Here is a 21,897-nt window from a genome sequence, read left to right as displayed (position 1 = left end):
AGAAGTCAGAGGAACTCATATAATTGAAAACATTCTCCATTAAAAATGCAACGAAATGCTTATGTAACTACCAATGTGACAACTTTAATCATAAAAGTCTATTACAAATAGTGTAGGTAATGATGGGCAAATATATCCCACCCCACCATCCCTCACACTCATGCCTTAACCTAAATACAGATTATATCTGTGTTAGCTTGAATTTGGATACCAGAGACCCAAAAGCTGGACTCTAATTATTTAATATATTCCTCTGAGGGTTTGAATTGGTTTTTGGTAAACTGAGGCTATCATAGGTCTATCTAACCCAGTTGGAAAAGATTAAATGAGTCCCCTCCCACTAAGGTACTGAGCCCCGCCAAGATTCTCTTTCCTTCTCCCTTTATCCCTTTCTTTCCTTCCTTCTTCCATTTTTTGGTTGGGGTATGAGGTGAGGGCAGGGTAATGGGGGATGGATGGTGTCAAGGAGGTGAAACGTGTAGGAGAAAGTGACATGCTCCATGTTCAGATTCACTGAAGAAAAAGAACAGAAGTTGATCTTTCTACCCCAGTCTAAATCAGGGATAATGATCTTCAGCTGAAACAACAAAGGCACTCATTGGCTTCCCTCCATTCAAAACAAGCAGTAATCAAAAACTTATACATGAGTACAACGCATGGACAAGAAAACGGGTAAGTGAGGAAAGTTTCACCACTCTATGTGAGGAAGTGGATGACATGAGTTTGCTATTGGTCCAGATGATTACTTAATAGAGATTAGCAGTTTGACAGAATAAAAAACTGTGTGTGGTGCATACGGACTGAATGCACAGGTGAAGGGGCAGAGAGAGGAGTGAGCCACAGGGGCTAATGGCCACATATTTCCTCCATACCTTCTGCCATGGGCATGGTTATTAAAACAGTGCAGAAGCCAATGACGATCCCTCCAGCAGACAGCACCCTGAAAGCAACAAAGGAAGGAGCCATCTTTATAGCAAGACCTTGGGAGCCTGGTGGTGTAGAAAGAGGCCAAGATGAAGGCAGTAGTGTCTGGGAGAGTTACTGACCACTGGAAAAAGTAATTGCTCACCCTTGTCTATAAACACTGGTTTCCCTTGAACTGGACTCTGTAAATGGAAATAAACAATTTGGAAATATATGAGAGCAAGATGGTGGCTCTGAATAAAGCTATGATCTGAGGAAAGACGACTCAGCATAACCTCTACCTCCGTTATACACACACATACACACAGACACGCGCATGCACACACACATGCATGCATGCGTGTACACACACACACACACACACACACACACACACCCCGTTTACTTTCTATCAACCAAGCATGAAACTTGAATAGTTGAGAGTCCTATGAGTCCCTGGAGGCAATCCAGGACCCAATGTATCAAAAGGTTTGAGGAAATAGAAAGTTAAAGAACTTGCTTTTTACTTACTGAAACTAAGTTCTCCTCCACAAAAGGAGTAAGCATGTGAGATCTAATGGTAACCATGATGTCACTGAAATCCAGTCCAGAAATCACGCCACTTTTGCTTTTGTCTTTCAGTGCAAAGGCTTGTCTTGCATGTTCCAATTGCAGCTCCTGTGAGGAAATTAGAAATAGGGCATTAAGTTGGTTAAATACATTCCAAGTACACGTTTTGGAAAGGAAGGAAAGACAGGTATCCCTCCCACACATGCACTTACTAAAAACAAACAATGAACAGCTCTGAATCTATAACAAAGCTTTTAATTTCTTTTAAAAAGCATGTGTTTTCTTAAAAATGTACTATGTATTGCTCCTCAGGAAAAAGAATGAATGAGAGCATGGCAATAAAGGAAAAGTAGGAAAAAAATAACACAAAGATTTTACTTGACAAGTTTTTATTAGTGAAAACAGAGTATAATGTTTTCAGTGTTATTTCGGCCTTTAAAACATACAGTAATTTCTCTCTCCTGCTTGAAGGCTTACTTGTCATCAAAGAGCACTTCATCAATTAAGAGTTTAGATTCATTTTCAGTTTTCAATTTTAAATGCTGCAATCAACATTTCTCTCTCTCTCTCTCTCTCTCTCACATTCTATAAATGAATTAGAGACCATTTTTTCAAACAAATTTTTCAAATAAACTCAGTGAGAGACTCTACCAACCGGTAAATGCAATACTCAGTCGTTCTAAAATGAAAGTCAGGAATAACAAACTGCAAAAGCAGTGTTCAGCTATCACTGGCGCTGGGCACCACTACTCATAAACTGTGCGACAGCCCACAATAGCTCTGAACTTTTGAACTACTAGGCAACCAAAGTTTGTAATAAGTGATATCCACACAAACAACCAAACGTGTCAGTAATCCCCTGGGTACTATATAAAAGTAAAAAATCAGAGCCTTTCTGTTATGGGGACCTATGCCAAAATACAAAAAAACCTGTTAGCAATCATAATAATGGTGCTGCTATTGGATGCCACTGTCACACTCTGCAACTCTGAAAATAACAGTCATATCTAAGAATATACATATCATTCAAAGATAAGATGACATAATTTTCATTCACATTGATTTATCAAAGACTATGAATCAATGTTGCTTTACCTTTTCCTGTCATTAAAAGAAGTTTTTATAGATGTCTCACCATTTTTATTTAATTATATTTTCCTATGTACTTGTGAAAACTCACTCAATTTTCCCATGACCTCAGCTCCAACCACTTCACCCTTCAGATAAAGTGGGAATTTTCAATACGTCTAGGCTGAAAATGGTCCCCAGGGCAAGGATATTCCTAAACGTCATCAGAAGCAGACATAGATCCACTTCCTGTCTTATATACCTTTTTCTTTCCTTCTACCTCCTTTGTATCTCTTTCTTATGTCTCTGTCTTTCCTATATGTCTTAATATCCCAGAAATATCAAATGGTAGCTATGGATACAATTTAGCCTTATTAATAACACGCAATACTAAAGAAGATATGGACCTTTACCTTCAAGATGAAGCAGAATGCTCAGAAGGGGTAATGTTGGTAGAATAGATTTTCTGTTTTCTATAAGGTCAACAGTTAAAGGACTCTTATTTATCTTTTAAAGATACAGATTTGAAGTATCACAGATGAAAAAAATCATAGAGTATGTCTGTCTGGCTTTTAAATGATCCTGCAGGAGGCAAGGTGGAGGGTATAAATAAAAAAGATTGGCCAAAAAGGGGTAATTCTTGAAGCTGGTTGTAGGTACAGGAAGTTAATTACACTATTCTCTCTACTTTTTAGTATATTTGAAGTCTTTCAAAATAAAAAGGTTTTAAAAATTAAAATGACTTAAAAATGAGAAGTTACACATGGAAAGAAAGGAGTTACATATATACACCTCTCAGTTTATATCCCATAATTAAAACATGAGGGTGTAATAGATATTCTAAAACAGCCTCTGTAAATGCAAGGAAAACAGTGGGAGAAAGAGAGAGAAAGTAATCTTTGGATGAATCTTAAACACTAGTCAGGCAGACATTTCCTTTTTTAAAAATTAGCTCGCAAATGCATATATTTTCAGCTTCAAGTTTCAGAATTTTACAAGGTGAGTTAAATAGGCACTAACAGGGAAAGTGTTAGAATAAGCACCCGCTTCCGCAAATACCCACACCTAAAGCTCATAGTTTCAAATCTGTGATCATCCTAATAAAGAAAACAATACTGTGGGCTATGAAAGGTAAAATAAATAAATCCTGGGTTAAAAGGATAGGTAGGTAGGTGGGTGGGTAGATAGGGGAACTAAAGGATGTTAAAGGAAAGATAAAGAAAGACAGTTATGCTGAAGGGAAATATCCTATGCCCTTGAAAATGCATTTTATCTAATAATGAGATTAAAAATTAGCAGAGCTTCAGAAACAGTGTGACCCTGGATGAGACTAAACTTGTACATTTAACTCTACTGTCTTCCAAAACTCCACTCTCCGCTAAAATCACAATAAAGGAATAAAACAAAATGAAATAGAAACGCAAGGTCAAAGGCAACAAAAAAGGAGAAGATAGCAACTATATTTTCCCGATCAGAAAGCAGAAAAGCAAATGACAGCTGACTTAATGGACTCAAAAAAACTTAGCAGAAAAAGCCAAAAAGGAAACTAATATACATGACAGAACCCCCAAAAGATTCAGTTATTAGCTACATTGGTACCTCTGGACGTGATGGTGAAGGTGGAGGTGAAAACAAGGGGCTTAGTTGGAGTCTGTTTAAGAAGCAGTTAATCACCTGCCTTACTCCAAATAAGGCCTTGGCCCTTTCCCAACCTTGGCAGAAGACTAGTGGTCTACTGTCTGAAGAGTTTAATAGAGGATCTCTGAAACAGCATAGACCACACACAGTTAAGAGGGAGAATACCACAGTGAAAAAAGGTAATAAACTGAAAGTCCTTCTGCAAAACTGAACATTGAGACCTCCAACTAATTATTACTCAGCAACCAAAACATCAAAAGCCAGATCTAATTTTCCAGATTGGAGACCAGATAATCTTTCCCTGATTCCCTAATCTGATATAAAAGACCTAGCCTAGGCAACATGGCAAAACCTCACCTCTACAAAAAATACAAAAAATTAGGCGGGCATGGTGGCACATGCCTATAGTTCCAGCTATTCAGGAGGCTCAGATGGGAGGTGCTGGAACCTGGGAAAGTCAAGGCTACTGTGAGACATGATCCTGTCACTGCACTCCAGCCTGGAGGACAGAGCAAGACCCTGATTCAAAGAAAAAAAACAAAAACAGAGACCCAAACAAATAGTAAAAAAAAAAAAAACAAGAAAGAAAAAGAAAAGAAATGTGGAGAAAGCAGACACTATGCAAGAAGAAAACTTTAAAAAAAAAAACAATAAAACCTGTCTTTAATTAACATCTTTGAAGACGTGAAAGAAAACAGTGCATCCATGAAACAAGAACAGTATGCCATTTTTTTAAAATGAATATTCAGAAACAAAAAAAAGCTCCTGAAAATCAGAAATACAACAGAAATATAAAATTTAATAGAAGGGTCAGAAGGAAAATAGGAGAGAAAACTAAAAACTCATAAATGTAACCTTTAATAGTCCTAGAAAGTAAGAAAATAAGAAAAGTAATAAAATTTTCAAGAATTGAAGGACAAAGTTTCCAAATTAGAAAAGCCCAATGAATGAACAGCCCAGAACAATGAATAAAAATAAACTCACACCAAGGAATATCATCTTGAAATTTCATAAACACCAAAAAAAAAGAAAAAAAATATTAAAACACTCCAGAGTTGGTGGTGGGGAGTAGCTTTAAGACTAAATCAAGAATGAGAATGGCACTGTGGCAACACTGGAAACTAGAAACAAAAGAACAATGCTTTCAAAATTATAAGAAAAACAGCCGGGCACGGTGGCGCGTGCCTGTAGTTCCAGCTACTCAGGAGGCTGGGGTGGGAGGATTGCTTGAGCCCAGGAGTTCCGGGCTGCAGTGTGCTACGCCAATTGGGTGTCCACATTAAGTTCAGCATCATAGGGTGATCTCCCGGGAGCGGGGGACCGCCAGGTTGCCTAAGGTGGGGTGAACCGGCCCAGGTTGGAAATGGAGGTCAAAATTATAAGAAAAATAAACTCCTACTAGAATTCAACAACCAAACTATTTAAGTGTAATGGTGGAACAAGAGGGGTTTGTTTGTTTGGTTTTTTTTTTTAGACAGTGTCTTGCTCTGTTGCCAGGCTGGAGTGCAGTGGTGTGATCTTGGCTCACTGCAACCTCCACCTCCCAGGTTCAAGTGATTCTCCTGCCTCAGCCTCCCATGTAGCTGGGAATACACATGCATGCCACCACACCCAGTAATTTTTGCATTTTTAGTAGAGACAGGGTTTCACCATGTTGGCCAGGATGGTCTCAATCTCTTGACCTTGTGATCCACCTAACTAGGCTTCCCAAAGTACTGGGATTATAGGTGTGAGCCACCACACCCAGCCTGTTTGTTTTGAGATGGAGTCTTGCTCTGTCTCCCAGGTTGGAATGCAGTGGTAGGATCATGGCTCACTGAAGCCTCTACCTCCTTGGGCTCAAGCATCAATCTCACCTCCTGAGTAGCTGGTACTACAGTTGTGTGGCACCATACCCAGCTAATTTTTGTTGTCCAGGCTGGTCTCAAACTCCTGGGCTCAAGCGATCTGCCCACCTTGGCCTCCCAAAGTGCTAGGATTACAGGTGTGAGCCACTGCACTCAGCCGGAACAAGAGGTTTTTACATGTGAAAGGTCTCAAAAAAATATTATTCTACTTTCCTCAAGAAGCCACTGCAGGAATTATTCTACCAAAAATAAGTAAACCACAATAAAAGAAGAGATAAAATGCAGCAAACAGGAGGGTCAACATAATGGAATGGCAAATGGATTCTCCAAGATAAAAGTGAAGGGTGATCACAGAATGACAGCTATGCAGCAAGCTTACACAGTCTGGCTTCTGGCTCAGAAGCAGGTCAGAAAGCAACAGGAAAATGGTACTGTGGAAAACAGCCAGGTGGTTCCTCAAAAAGTTAAACAGAATTACTGTATGACCCAGCAATTCCTCTCCTAAGTCTATACCCAAAAGAACTGAAAACAGGTATTCAAACAAATATTTGTATACATATGCTCACAGCAGCACTATTCACAATAACCATAAGGTGGGAACAACCCAAATGTCCATCAGCTGATGAATGGATAGACAAAATATAGTGTATTTATACACAGAATTGTATTCAGCCACAAAAAAGGAATGAAGCACTGATATATGCTATGACATGGATAATTCTTAAAAATGCTAAGGGAAAAATTATGCTAAGGGAAAAAAAAAAACAATGCAAAAGTTCATATTGTCTGTCCAGGCGTGGTGGCTGACACATGTAATGCCAGCACTTCGGGATGCTGAGGCGGGCAGATCACCTGAGGTCAGGAGTTTGAGACTAGCCTGGCCAACATGGTGAAACCCTGTCTCCTGCTGAGGTAGGAGAATCACTTGGACCCGGGAGGCAGAGGGTGCAGTGAGCTGAGATCATGCCATTGCAACTCCAGCCTGGACGACAAGAGCAAAACTCCATCTCAATAAAAAAGTTCATATTGTACAATTCCATTTATATTAAATATCCATAACAGGTAAATCCATAGAGAAAGATTAAGTAGGCTGGAAGTTGCCAGAGCTGGAGGGAAAGCAGAAATAGAAAGTGGCGCTTAATGGAACAGGGTTTCCTTTAGGGATGATAAAATTTTTTGGAACTAGATATAGGTGGTGGTTACAAGACACTGTCAATGTACTACATGCCACTAAATTGTGGACTTTTATTTATTTTATTTTTATTTTTTGAGATGGAATCTCACTCTGTCACCCAGACTAGAGTGCAGCAGTGCGATCTCAGCTCACTGCAACCTCCACCTCCTAGGTTCAAGCAATTCTCCTGCTTCAGCCTCTCAATTCAAGTAGCTGGGATTACAGTGCTCGCCATCTCACCTGGCTAATTTTTGTATTTTTAGTGGAGACAAGGTTTCACCATATTGGCCAGGCTGGTCTCAAACTCCTGATCTCAAGTGATCTGCCCACCTCGACCTCCCAAAGTGCTGGGATTACAGGTGTGAGCCACTGTACCTGGCCTAAATTGTGCACTTTTAAATATTAATTTTATGTTATGTAAATTTTACCTCAATTTTTTTTAAAAAAGAAAGAAAGCTCCTGGAGAGCTCCATGAAGATGAAATTCATAGAATACCTAATATGTTTTAAATGTATTAAAAAGAGATTTTAATAACTGGGCCAAGGTTTGAGAATGACTTGGTACATAGAAAACTAAACAAATGAAAACTAGAAACTCTAAAAACAATAATAACTTTAGGCTGGGTGCGGTGGCTCACACCTGTAATATCAGCACTTTGGGAGGTCAAGGCGGACAGAGGTAAGCTGTTCAAGAGCAGCCCGGCCAACATGGTGAAACCCTATCTCTACTAAAAATACAAAAATTAGCTAGGCATGGTGGCACAGTCCCATAATCCCAGCTGTTTGAGTGGCAGAGACATGAGAATCACTTGAACCCAGGGGTGGAGGTTGCAGTGATCCAGGATCACACTACTGCACTCCAGCCTGGGCGACACAGCCAGACTCTGTCTCAAAAATATATATAATAATAACTGTAGCCATGAATAGTATTTACAAAATTACAATAACTCATAGGATTACAGATCTAAGCAGAATCATGACATAATTATATTGGGGAAAAGAGGACAGAAGTCCAAGTTAGTGATAGACAGGGAGAGGGGAGAGGTGAAAGAACTAGTTTATAATCTTCTATAGTTGGAATTCAATTTAAAAACACTTAAAAGTAGAAAATTAAAAAGTAGAAGTGCTTTACTACTTAAATAAATAGAAGTAAACCCTGAAAGAAATAGCTGTAAGAGTTTAAAGAAGTTGTCTCTGGCGAGTGGGAAATTTAAAAAATAGAGGTGACATTGATGATAGATTGGACAAGGAAAATGTGGCACATATACACCATGGAATACTATGCAGCCATAAAAAATGATAAGTTTCTGTCTTTTGCAGGAACATGGATGAATCTGGAAACCATCATTCTCAGCAAACTGACACAAGAACAGAAAATCAAACACCACATGTTCTCATTCACAGGTGGGTGTTGAACAATGAGAACACACAGACACAGGGAGGGGAGCATCATACACTGGGGTCTGCTGGGGGGGGTCTAGGGAAGGGACAGAGGGGGACAGGGAGTTGGGGAGGGATAACATGGGGAGAAATGCAAGATATAGGTGACAGGGATGGAGACAGCAAACCACATTGCCATGTATGTAACTATGCAACGATCCTGCATGTTCTGCACATGCTCCCCAGAACCTAAAGCACAATAAAATGTATTTTTAAAAAAATAGGGGTGAAATATCACAGAGAACTTCTATTTTTGTAATAAACTTAATAAAAAGAAAAAGGAAGGGCATAGAAGAAGAATAGCATATATTGGTATTTGTTATGAAAACTAAGCTCACCTGGAGAAACTGAGTGAATTCTGTGTAGTTAAGATGCTTCTTCCGGTTATGCCCAAAATGCAGTCGGATAAATTCACAGTCCCAGTTAAAAGGGATATGATGATGAATAATAGTCTGTCCAAAAATTTCTTTGACATTTTCTTAAAAGGGAAAACAAAAATAAATCAATTATATCTGGAATAAATAGTTTAACCCACTGCAATGTTCCTACAGAAAAAAATTAAGAGAAGTTTTAAAAGTCAATTATTATCTGCTTCTATTAAGATTAACTGCAAGTTTTGTGTGTGTGTGCCCAGAAACCATGCACAGGAGCACAACTGATATAAAAAATATAATTTTACACTTAATATTATGTACCATTGCATATAAGGCCATGAGATTCTTAATTTCTCTTTATTTAATTTTAATTAGAAAGTGATTTCTATCTTACATTATAAATGGCTGCTACTTTACATTCTATATAAAATCAATAGTGTTTTCCCAGTTCTTAAAGGAGTCGAATTAAACCCTTTATCAGAAGCATGAACACCTAAATTACAGTATAATGCAATATTTGTCATACTAAGTATGGTTTGATTGAGGCTTGATTATTACATTCACACTAGCCTGAATATGTCTATTGAAGATAGGTATAAGAAATACTATGAAAAGCATATCATTAGCTCAGCAGCAAGCACCTTATTAAAAGCTTCTGATATTGTTAAAAATATGGTCTTGACACAAAGCTTCAAAATCCCCCTAAAATCCATGATTATTAGTCTGAACTATTAAAATATTTTAAGATAAGTTAAATTAGTGATTCACTTTTAAATAAAGAGCTAAATGCAATACACTAATTTTTAGATAGGAACTAGTCACACTGTGTAACATAGAACCAAAATCCTCTGGCAGCTTGTCATCATGCACTAACAACATCATTCACTTTCTTACACAGTTCTATACTTACTATAAAAGTCAATTCACAAATGACTGGTACTTTAACAAGCATAGACTGGATAGACTAATTTAGAAGCTCATGCCAAAAAAAAAAAAGTCATGAACAAAGTTAAGAAAGCAGGAAGCCTGTTTTGCTGATGTCTTAAGAACAAAATGATTTTCAAATTTAAGCCAATTTTATTAGTGAAAGGTTTTACCATTAATAGCCATCAGTTATACTAGAGAATTAGGAAATACAAGTTTAAGGTTTTATAATCTCCAACTATGCTATTTTCTCTAATTTCTGCAAATTCTTTAAATAAGATACTGATCTCATATTGCAAATGGTTTAATGGATTCCCTTTAGTTTTATATATGTATACTTTTTCTTAATAAAAGCATTACTACTTGGATAGGGGAATGTAAAACTTCTGAACTGGACAGTCTAGACTCAATATAACAGCTCTGAATAGATTATAGCAATCAGCAAAGCTGGAAGAAGGCATTGCATGTCACTGAAGAGATGGGATTCTCATCTTTTCTTTCAAAAGGAATGCAGGATTCATTTCTTGCCTAAGTAGTGACAAATACTTCAGAGTTTTCAGGTCAAGTGATTTTCACCTTATATAAATAAAAATTTTTAAAGAAAAGAATTAACCCAATAGCAATTTGTGAGATCCTGGTTTCTAATCAACACAAAAAATGATCCTTAAATCTATGTGAAACTTCCAAGTTGTAAAATATGTTTATGTTTACAAAACAATTAAAAAAATAAAGGTAGCAGCCATATTTAGGGCTATAAATATTGTAGCTGATCATGACAGATTTTTAGGATCTTTCTAGTTTAACTAATTAGCTGTTTCTGGTCCCAAATTAATTAATTTCTTATTTTTAGGGTCTAACAAAAAGAACTGTTTTGCCTTCATGTTAAAAAAAATTAAAATTAATGGAAAGCAAATTAGAATAACAAATTACTATATTTATTTAATTAAGTAACATTATGATTATTAAAGGGAATCGTTATTTCATGGTAACCTTTTAAGGGTTATTTCAAGTTAAAATACAATGATTTGATAATAAATGTATATATGCAACCTTTTATATAATGATAGAATGAAACTGAATCCCTTTTATATAATCAGCAATTATCAGAATCTCAAATGTGAAACTATATAAAATAAAGTCCAAAATGCAAAAGCATTTAAGCTAAGGAAATTTAATTATCTATAAAAAAATTTTTGGCCAGGGACGGTGGCTCATACCTGTAATCCAGCACTTGGGAGGCCAAGGCAGGTGGATCACAAGGTCAGGAGTTTGAAACCAACCTGGCCCCCATGTGAAACCCTGTCTTTACTAAAAATATAAAATTCAGCCAGGCATGTTGGCACACACCTGTAGCCCCATCTACTCTGGAGGCTGAGGCAGGAGGGAGGCAGAGATTGCAGTGAGCTGAGATCATGCCAATGCACTTCAGCCTGGGCGACAGAGCAAGATTCCATCTCAAAAAAAAAAAAATTCTACTATCACAAAAAGGATATTTATGAACTAAATTTATAAAGTATAATTTACATCTGGAAAATATCTCTAATAAAAACTTTAGATATCCTATTTCATAAACTTCTTAGCCATCTCTAAATAAGATCTTAGAATCTCTGAAACAATTAAAATGATGACGTAAATTAGTCATAGTGATTGATCTCCCCAAATACAGAACTGTCATTTTCCATGAGTATTTGGACATTTTCTACTTCTCCCAAAGTGATCACTTGATGGCTTTGTATATGGTTTTGTTATGATCATTATTATATGCTGTGGTTTATTTACCCTGATACTTTCAGGGTTTTTAAAAAACATCATAGACTACTATAATTACTAGAATAATAAGATTACAAACCTATGTTGGCACTTCTGGAGATGTATTCTACTTCTCTTCTGTTGTTACTGTTTTTACTACCAATTGACTGAGGCTGATTCAGACACACAGAAATACTTAGTAGAACTATTGTTTTAGGTCCAATTCATAAATCGCCACTTTACTTGTATCAGAATGTGCTTCTAAAATTATATAAAAGCTCCAGAACTGGAGAGCTGATACTTGTGTGAAGGAATAACTCAAACAGCTGGCTTTTTTATGTTACCCAGTTTTATCAGGTCCTACATGACATGAAAGGGAACACCAATAGTCTCAAATATACCAAATACATCTAACTGAAACTGCACAGCAAGTTCCACCCACCCCCAGAGAGAATCCCATCTTTCCAGTGGCAAACAAGGATCTTTTTGCCCTGTTTAAGAACGCTATTTCTGTGGTATAGTTCTGGCCTGGAAGAAAGGGAGATGACAGTCACATCTTATTGGCAGCAAAATCACGATCTAGTATTTTATACTAGCTTGGCATAGCTAAGAGAAACAGGAATCCATTCATTTTCTGACATATAGAAAACAATAGACAACTTTTTCACTTCCTGCAGAGCATGGGCTTGTGAAAAGGATGCTTTATACTTTCATTGAAAAGGGAACTAGGGCCAGATACAAAAGTAGCCTGTCATTATGTTCTCTTTGCTCAAAGGAGAGGAGCAGTGATTTGTCAGGAGAGCAGGTAATGGTGACAACTGTGATTAAGTAAAAAATGTTCACAGATGTGTAACATTAGTCAGTTTGGCTGTATCAGTCACTTATGATGATTGGACTAGATGAAATACACATTGAAGCATATATATTATGTAAATATGTCTTAACAGAGGTTTTAATTTCCCCCACAGCCCATACTGTGTCTCCCCATCTCATCCACCCTCATCCCTCCCCTGGTTCTTATGGGCACTTCCTACTGGTCTTGTTCACCTTTCTGCAGTACAAAATTACCTCTGACCGGGGCTGGCACTCTTCTCCAAGACTGCCACCATGCCTGTTCCATGAATGAGCCTGGAAGGAGCTGCTGTACCAACGGTGTGGCCAGAGAACTCCTCCTGTAGGTATACAAGCCATCAGCCCTGTGACACAGCCCACCTACCATCAGCCCAATGACATCCTTATTCCAAGGATTCCAGCCCAGCAGGAGCCACTATGTCCAACTTATAGGCTTGAGACCAAACGTTCTTATTGTCAGAGGGAAAAGTTCCTCAATAGCTGAGTTTCACCTGCATAGTACTTAAAGTGAAGTCAGAGAGGCATTTAGGACTCCCACCATTAATGGTGAATATCCTTGCATATAACTGAACAAAAACAATGGTGAGACTTGTAGAAGTGAAGAGTTTTTCAGTGAAGGAAAAATTGGGGAGAAAGAAGAGGAACAACTGGGAGGCCAAAAAAGAAAACAAACAACAACAACAACAAAAAGACCAACAACAGGAACTTGTAGAGGAAGTCCCAACCAACATGGCATGTAGACTCAGTCCCTGACTTCTGGGTTCCACTCTCAGGTGATCATTAGTTTCCTGAATGACCTCCTGTTTCTCTGAAAGTATTTCTACTAGCCCTTTACCTACCTCTGGAAGGGACTACTGTATTTTCAATACAGTAGTCCTGCTGTCAAATATATGTAAAAGTCCATTTCTCAGGTAAGATGAGTTCACATTTAAAGACTGTCTATTGGTTGGGCGTGGTGGCTCACGACTGTAATCCCAGCCCTTTGGGAGTCCGAGACAGGTGGATCACCTGAGGTTAGGAGTTTGAGACCAGCCTGGCCAACATGGTGAAACCCTGTCTCTACTAAAAATACAAAAAATTCGTCGGCATAGTGGCACATATCTATAGTCCCACCTACTCGGAAAGCTGAGGCAGGAGGACCACTTGAACCTGGGAGGTGGAGGTTGCAGTGAGCAGAGACTGCACTACTGCACTCTAGCCTGGGTGACACAGCAAGATCCTGTCTCAAAATACATACATATATATGTACTTACATAAATAAAGACTATTATTATTTAAACTAGACGCTTCAACAGTCTATCATCAAATAGCATAAAAACTAATAACACTCCATCCTTTTTTTAACCTTGAACTCTTAAGCTACTCTAGTAGCCTTGAGTACAAAAACAAAAACAAAAAATTATCTGTAATATCTGAAAGCAAAAATATAAAAAATTCTTCCTGATTTAATTTGAATACCCAGGTGAAGCTCTACTTCTTACCAAATTAAACTAGGTATTTATTATTATAGAATTTTCATTTATTTTTATGAGAGTCTTGCTTTGTCATGCAGGCTGAAATCAGTGGTGTGATCTTGGCTCACTGCCACCACTGCCTCCCAGGTTCAAGAGATTACCCCACCTCAGCCTCCCAAGCAACTGGGGTTACAGGCACACACCGCCATAACTGGCTAATTTTTCTGTATTTTTAGTAAAAACAGGGTTTCAACCATGTTGTCCAGCATGGTCTTGAACTCCTGGCCTCAAGTGATCCTCCCGCCTCAGCCTCCCAAAGTACTAGGATTACAGGCACGAGCCACTATGCCTGGTTGCCACAGAATTCCTTTTTTTTTTTGAGACAGAGTTCTCACTCTGTCACCAAGGCTGGAATGCAGTGGTATGATCTTGGTGGACTGAAACCTCTGTCTCCTGGGTTCAAGCAATTCTCCAGCCTCAGCCTCCCAAATAGCTGGGATTACAGGTGCATGCCACCATGCTATATTTTGTATTTTTGCCAGAGATGGGGTTTCACCATGTTGGACAGGGTGATCTTTTTTTTTTTTAATTGAGACTGTCACTCTGTCACCCAGGCTGGAGTGCAGTGGTGCAGTCTTGGCTCACTGCAACCTCCACCTCCCAGGTTCAAGCAATTCTCCTGTCATTGCCTCTCATAACTGGGATTACAGGCATGTGCCACCACACCCAGTTAATTTTTTTGTATTTTTGGTAGAGATGGGGGTTTCAGCATATTGGCCAGGCTGGTCTTGAATTCCTGATCTTGTGATCTGCCCACCTCAGTCTCCCAAACTGCTGGGATTACAAGTGTGAGCCACCTTGCCCAGCCTGGCCATTCTGGTCTTGAACTCCTGACCTCAGGTGATCATCCCGCCTTGGCCTCCCAAAGTGCTAGGATTGCCGACATGAGCCACTGTGCCCAGCCACCACAGAATTTAATATAATTTCATGTCTATAGCTTTGTTTCCAGTGAGAAAGTGTACATTTTTCATAAATCTCCTGATTCTTTAAATAACAGCAGTAGTTTTGTCTAAACCACCCCAATTTATTCTCTCCAGGGAAAAAAAGCCTATTTCAGAGACACAAATGGAACACATTTTTATTTCCTATACATATTAATGGTCAAGCATAGTACTACATTTTTTTAAAAATCCATGCCTTTTTTTTTTTTTTTTGAGATGGAGTCTTGCTCTGTCACCAGGCTAGAGTGCAGTGGCACAATCTTGGCTCACTGCAACCTCTGCCTCCCGGGTTCAAGTGATTCTCCCGCCTCAGCCTCCTGAGTAGCTGGGATTACAGGCATGCGCCACCATGCCGGGGTAATTTTTTATTTTTAGTAGAGATGGGGTTTCACCACCTTGGCCAGGCTGGTCTTGAATTCCTGACCTTGTGATCTGCCCACCTCAGCCTCCCAAAGTGCTGGGATAACAGGCGTAAGCCACTGCACCCAGCCAGAATCCCTGCTTTTTGAGGTTTCTTCAGTCAGGGGGCGAGGATGTGTCCTTGAAAAAGTTTACTTTGAAGAGTCTCCATTCCTAGGCAAACACCAAATTTGGAACACAATGTTGATGTTAATAGAGAACTCAGAACATGTAACATGTTTCATACTCATTTTATTAGTTAATAGATAACAGTTTGTTGTCTTAAAAGAAAAAAAGAGATTAAATCTTGATTAAGCCAATTTTTTTTTTTTTGAGACAGGGTTTTACTCCAGTCACGCAGGTTGAAGCGCTATGGCACCATCTCAACTCATTGCAACCTCCATCTCCTAGGCTCAAGCAATCCTCTGGCCTCAGCCTCCTGAGTAGCTGGGACTACAGGAATGCACTACCATGCCTAGCTAATTTTTGTATTTTTCATAGGAACAGAGTTTCACCATGTCACCCATACTGTTCTTGAACTCCTGGGCTCAGCGATCCACCCACCTTGGCATTCCAAACTGCTGGGATTACAGATGTGAGCCACTGCATATAACTGCTTATCTAGGTTACCTCAATCTAATACTACTGAATAGGATCTCCAATATACTTGTGGACAGTAGTGAGACCAAGGCAAACTTACACTGTATCTAGCACATACCAGTCATGCAATGGCCTCTACAAGGCTCATGCCACCTGGCAGTAACAGATATACAAGCCATTAAGTAATCCACAGCATGCATTAGAAGTTTTATTAAAGAAACATCAAAGAGGAAACAATTAACTAATATTTTATTCATTCTTTAAAAAAACTCCAGAACCCTTTCCTGAGGTTTCACATTCTGAAACGCATTTCCAAGGCCTCAATCTAAGTCCTCTCCCTGAGAGTGGAGGCATCTTTAACAACAAAAAAAACCTCATATAAGCACTCAAGTAAATGTTTAATATTACTGCTTACATAAATACTTGCAAAGATACACACAGTTCAAATATAAATTTGATGTGTATAAAAATCGTATCTAAAAAGACAAAAGCATAGATGAGAACAATATATACAAGTACACAGATAACATTATCATCATAGTCTACAAGAGATGCTGATGGCATAACAGGTTTTGTCCACTTTGTTACACCTTGCATCTAGTATTGTCTCCCAACTTTCTCTCATGTGCACAAGAGAAAACTGTAACTAGCTCCAAACTAAAAAACAGAATGCCATTTGGTGAAAAGGATTTATTTAGAATGGATCTAAAATTTCCTTTTACCTAAACATGTGCCTATAAGTATATAAGCACAATTCATTTTATTAAGTGGGTACAAACATGAAAACTGACCTTCACCCCCGATCCAAAATCCTATAAAAATAAACTTCAAGTTAATTATTTCCTTATGCAGAAATTCTATTGTCTTGAATATGGCTCAAAATAAGCAGGCCCTAGAAATCTTGTTAAATGGCATTTGCTACAACAGTTTCAATATTTGTCTTCTTAAAAATATGAAATTAAATTGTCTTTTATTTCTTTGATCCTAGTTAAGGAAATTTGTCTGAAAGTGCATCCTTAAAACTAGGAAGGCAGGGACAGAAGACGAAATGGTCAAAGTCCTTAGGAAATAGGTGAGCACAATCAAGAGCATCAATCAGCTAGCCAGGAAACCCACAACAGAAACAGCGTACAACTTAAAAAAATTTTTTTTAATTTTTTTATTTTAAAGACAAGGTCTCACTATGTTGTGCAAGCTGACCTCAAACTTGGGGCTCAAAAGATCCTCCCACCTCAGCCTCCCAAGGAGCTGGGACTATAGATATGCACGACTGCATCTGGCTTTATCTTTTTTTTATACCATAATAATATTCCTGTCTCTAGATTATGGAGCAAAAGAATGAAAGCAAGATTCTAGAGGGCTTATATGTTCTTTAGTTTATACCAGGTCCTGTAAAAATTAAAACTGATTTGTGTTTAATCCTAATTATATTTCTTAAAATTCTAACTCATCATAAATCATAGTCTGAGAGAAAAACAGAAAACCTATAAAAAGCTAAAGTTGGCTGGGCACGATGGCATACGCCTGTAATCTCAGCACTTGGGAGGTGGAGGTGGGCCAATCAACTGAGGTCAGGAGTTCGAGATTGGCCGGCCTGGCCAACATGGCAAAACCCCATCTCTACTAAAAATTAAAAAATTAGCTGGGCGTGGTGATGGGTGCCTGTAATCGCAGCTACCAGGAAGGCTGAACCAGAAGAATCGCTTGAACCCACGAGGCAGAGGTTGTAGTCAGCCGAGATCACTCCATTGCACTCCAATCTGGGTGACAGAGTGAGACTCCGTCTCCAAAAAAAAAAAGAAAAAAATCTAAAATTGAGATCAAATAACTACAAGCTTTCATTTACATTAAATAAGGTATATATAAATGTAGCTACTTCCTACACTCATTTTAATCTACTTATCAACAATGGCATGTGTCTTTACTGTTAAGTTAGTCTTGACAGTCTGTTGGATGAAGTGACTTGAGTGACTAACTTTATATAATAGAAACTGCGGAGAGTAATTAAATGGAGGAGACAAAAAGAACCATGATATCAAGGTAGAGAGACAACATAAATTAGAATTTGGTTGTGAGATCTAATTCTTAATGCACACAGGATATAAGCACAGGGCACTGTCACTAACTCCAGACATCTGTATCCAGTTACTTCCCAAGCATTTCTGCAACATATTTGTGATATACGTGAGCATGTGTGAAACTACTGAAACTAGAAAATGCAGCATTACTAGTAGCACATGGTTAATGTGAATGAGAGGATGGAGGTTTTGTGCTTTAAACTACAGAATCTAGGTGTTTCTGAGGAAAGTTAACATTCTTCAGGAGGCAAAATGTTCGAAGCTTGCTCCAAAGGAGGAGGATGCCAACTTCTAAAGAACTCTGCACAGCACTTTGGGAGGCCGAGGCAGGAGGATCATGAGGTCAAGAGTTCAAGACCAGCCTGGCCAACATAGTGAAACCCCATCTCTACTAAGAATATAAAAATTAGCTGGCGTAGTGGCATGTGCCTGTAATCCCAGCTACTTGGGAGTCTGAGGCAGGAGACTCGCTTGAACGTGGGAGGCAGAGGTTGCAGTAAGCCAAGATCATGCCGCTGCTTTCCAGCCTAGGCGACAGAGCAAGACCCCGTCTTAACAACAGCAAAAACACTCTGCATAGCATTTTTTTGGAACGTCTTCTCATACTCTCATCTCTCATACAGAAGATAATTAAGTCAATGGGCAGAAGGAAGAAAACAATCAATGCCAAGCTAGAAAATGTGCCTACTAAGGTTATGGTCAAGGCACTACTGGTCCTTCTGATTGACTTGTACTTTCTCACCACTTTGACCATTCCAGTGATACTTCCTTTGAGGTTTACTAAAGGACATCTAGTTAGGAACTCAAACACCTAAAGTGTTTAATGCCATTCAGGGAAAGCCTGATTTTCAAGGGTTTTTCTACAAATATCCATGCCAATTCACACTATAAAAGGAGCTTAAGTTCAATTTCGCAAGATGAGAAATTTCTGGAGATCTGTTTCACAACAATATAAATATACTTAACACTACTAAACTATACATTTAAAATGGTTAAGATAGTAAATTTTATGTTATGTGTTTTTTGCCTCAGTAAAAATTCAAATATTTTTAAAAGGTGGGGGCAGTGTTCAAGGTCCTTGAAAATATACTACATGGTTTTTACTGAAAAAATTGTTGCAGGAAAAATTAGCCAGTACTTTTACTAAACATAGACTAATTTCTGTAAATAAGTGTCTTTAACATATGGTTACAAATAAAAATCCTAGTGTATATCCTTGTGAAACATCAACAATGTGTTAGATTATGCATCTACTAGAGGATTTAAATCAATTTCTACATCAAACTGAGATGGCAATTTTAATATTCTAGCCTTATTTCCTAAAACTGAAATCTAGAAGTTCAGAGAACACTAACTAAGTTTGCCTTGATATCTTCCTTCAGTTCCATTCTTGGTGTTACAATGGCATAGTAGCAATTTTCCAGGGATGCTACAAAGAAGCTCTGAAATCCCTATCCAAAAATCACTTAAAGAATGAGAAAATTGTTCATGTTGTTCAGTCTACCTCATAAGGAATTTTGCCCAGGCTGGCCCAGAACAAGAAAAATCTTACACCATCTATTTTAGGAATGTGAAAGTGTCAGTGACTCAATAAGCTAAAGCAACAGCATTCCTACATTTCTTCATCTTTGGCAACAGTTTAATGCTTTGAAGAAAATAAAGCCATCTTTATCTGCATACATCCTTTTAGGAAATTCAATTATGGATCAGGTCCTAAATAAGCAGTAATCTCTATTTAGTTACTAGATTTAGCAATTGAAGACTGGACCAGCATCACTAACTTTACTTATCACTTACAATCTTCTTTTTCCCTTACCAAATGTCACCTCTCCATTTCCACTCTTGTCAAACAACTGGAAAGCCACTATGAATATGGAATCTGGAGCACATAAAACAGATTCAAATGCCAAAAACTCTTGATAGGAGATCAACCTGAAATAAAATATAAATGTCATTGGCTGGTGAAGAAAGGGAAAGCATCAGGCATTTAATCTGCCTTTATTACATGAACTGTAGGAAAGCATCAGGCATTTAATCTGCCTTTATTACATGAACTGTAGGTAAAGGGTAACCAAATAATTGATAAAGAGGAGTTTGTTTTTATAGAGGTACTTCAGATAAGGAAGAAAGGGAGAATTAGATATTAGCCTTTTGTAAGTCCCTAGCAAATTAAACTGGGCAACAATCAATAGCTCCTAACTTCATGAAAAGAGAGAGAACCAGGCAAAATATAATTAAGCCTGAATTTGATCAAGTCTTTGGATCAGAGTTTCTCAACCTGTTGACATTTTAAGTTGGATAATTCTCTGTTGTGGGGGTTTCCTGTGCCTTGTAGCATCTTTAGCACCATCCCTGGCCTCCACCCACTAGATGCCAATAGCATCCCCTAGTTGTGACCAGCAAAAATGTCTCCAGACATTGCCAGTATCGCCCCAGAGAGCAAAATCACCCCTGTGGAGAACCACTGCTCTAGATCTAATCATTAATTTATAGAAAATACAACAGACAAAGGAACATACTTACCACCACCACATAAATGCAGACTGTAGGAAATGACAGAAGAAACATTCCACAGTTGCAGAAAAGTAATTTTTAAAGAAGCTATGAAAAAGATTCTTTTTTTTAAGGGGCCATGCTAATCTTCTCTGTATCATTTCAACTTTAGTGTATGTGCTGCTGAAGCAGGCACAGGGAATCTCAATCTTAAAAGACCTTAGAGATACAAAAATTAATCACAATGTACATCCTTATTTGGATTCCAATTTAAACAAAGTAAATAAAAAGGTTTTTAATTTATATGACAGACAGGGAAATGGAAATACCGACATAATGCAAATGCTTGATGATATTACAAAATCAATGTTTTTAGGAGGTTTTTGTGGTTGTTAAGCATTCTTATCTTTTAGAGATACACAGCAAGACACTTAAATGAAATACATCATCTAGAATTTGCATCAAAATAATCCATAGGATGGAGATGAAATGGAGGTATAAATAAATTTAATAATTTTTTTTTCTTTTCTTCTTTTTTTTTTGTAGGGGGCGGGCCGCCTTTCCGGCTGCACCCTGTAAATTTAATAATTATTATGGTAATAATCAAAAGTGATGAGTTCACAGAATTTACATTATTCTCTGTGTTATACATGTTTAAAATGTCACTAATAAAAATATTGGCCAGGCACAGTGGCTCACGTCTATAATTCCAACACTTTGGGAAGCTCAGGCAGGAGGATTGCTTGAGCCCAGGAGTTTGAGACCAACCTGGGCAACATAGGGAGGCTCCATCTCTACAAAAAGTAAAAATAAAAAATTAGCTGGTCATGGTGGTTCACACTTATAATCCCAACTACTCGGGAGGCTGAGGTGGGAGGATTGCTTGAGCCCAGGAAGTAGAGGCTGTTATAAGCCCTGATCATGCCACTGTACTCCAGCCTGGGCAACAGAGCAGACTCTGTCTCAATAAATAAATAAGTAAAACTTTTAGAGACAGGGTGCAGTGGCTCACGCCTATAATCCCAGCACTTCAGGAGGCCGAGGCAGGCAGATCACTTGAGCTCAGGAGTTCAAGAGCAGCCTAGACAATATGGCAAAACCCTGTCTCTATAAAAATATACAAAAATAGCCAGGTGTGGTGGTGTGCACCTGTAGTGCCAACTACTTGGGAGACTGAAGTGGGAGGACAGTTTAAGCCCAGGAGACGGAGGTTGCAGTGAGCCAAGATCGTGCCACTGCACTCCAGCCTGGGTAACAGAGCCAGACCCTGTTTAAAAAAATTTTTTTATTTTTTAGAAATAAAAATGTTAAAAGGAAAAATTAGAACAAAAAAG

General features: G+C 38.3%; 1 protein-coding gene and 1 non-coding gene across 9 annotated transcripts in view; both read right to left on the bottom strand.

Annotated features, from left to right (window-relative positions):
- SLC25A12 (solute carrier family 25 member 12) overlaps positions 1-21,897 on the bottom strand; it is a 229,822-nt gene that overhangs the window by 58,094 nt on the left and 149,831 nt on the right. For 4 of the 8 annotated variants that reach the window (XM_078327393.1, XM_078327395.1, XM_078327394.1 and 1 more), the window contains exons 4-7: positions 19,887-20,002; positions 12,755-12,858; positions 8,978-9,117; positions 1,435-1,581 (exon numbers count right to left, since the gene is read on the bottom strand). In XM_078327393.1, coding sequence (XP_078183519.1) covers positions 1,435-1,581; positions 8,978-9,117; positions 12,755-12,806 — 339 coding nt within the window. In that variant the 5' untranslated portion in view covers positions 12,807-12,858; positions 19,887-20,002. The remainder of the gene's footprint in view (positions 1-1,434; positions 1,582-8,977; positions 9,118-12,754; positions 12,859-19,886; positions 20,003-21,897) is intronic. The other 4 variants (XM_035304539.3, XM_035304541.3, XM_035304540.3 and 1 more) reach the window with 1 other exon arrangement.
- On the bottom strand, positions 20,655-20,759 carry LOC118154957 (U6 spliceosomal RNA). The gene has a single exon (XR_004745205.1). It is a non-coding gene; the product is annotated as a U6 spliceosomal RNA (small nuclear RNA).

The sequence above is a fragment of the Callithrix jacchus genome, chromosome 6, assembly GCF_049354715.1.
Source record: "Callithrix jacchus isolate 240 chromosome 6, calJac240_pri, whole genome shotgun sequence".
Classification (NCBI taxonomy): domain Eukaryota; kingdom Metazoa; phylum Chordata; class Mammalia; order Primates; family Cebidae; genus Callithrix; species Callithrix jacchus.
The sequence above is the reverse complement of the archived record's forward strand: the minus strand, read 5'-3'. Positions and strand labels throughout refer to the sequence as shown.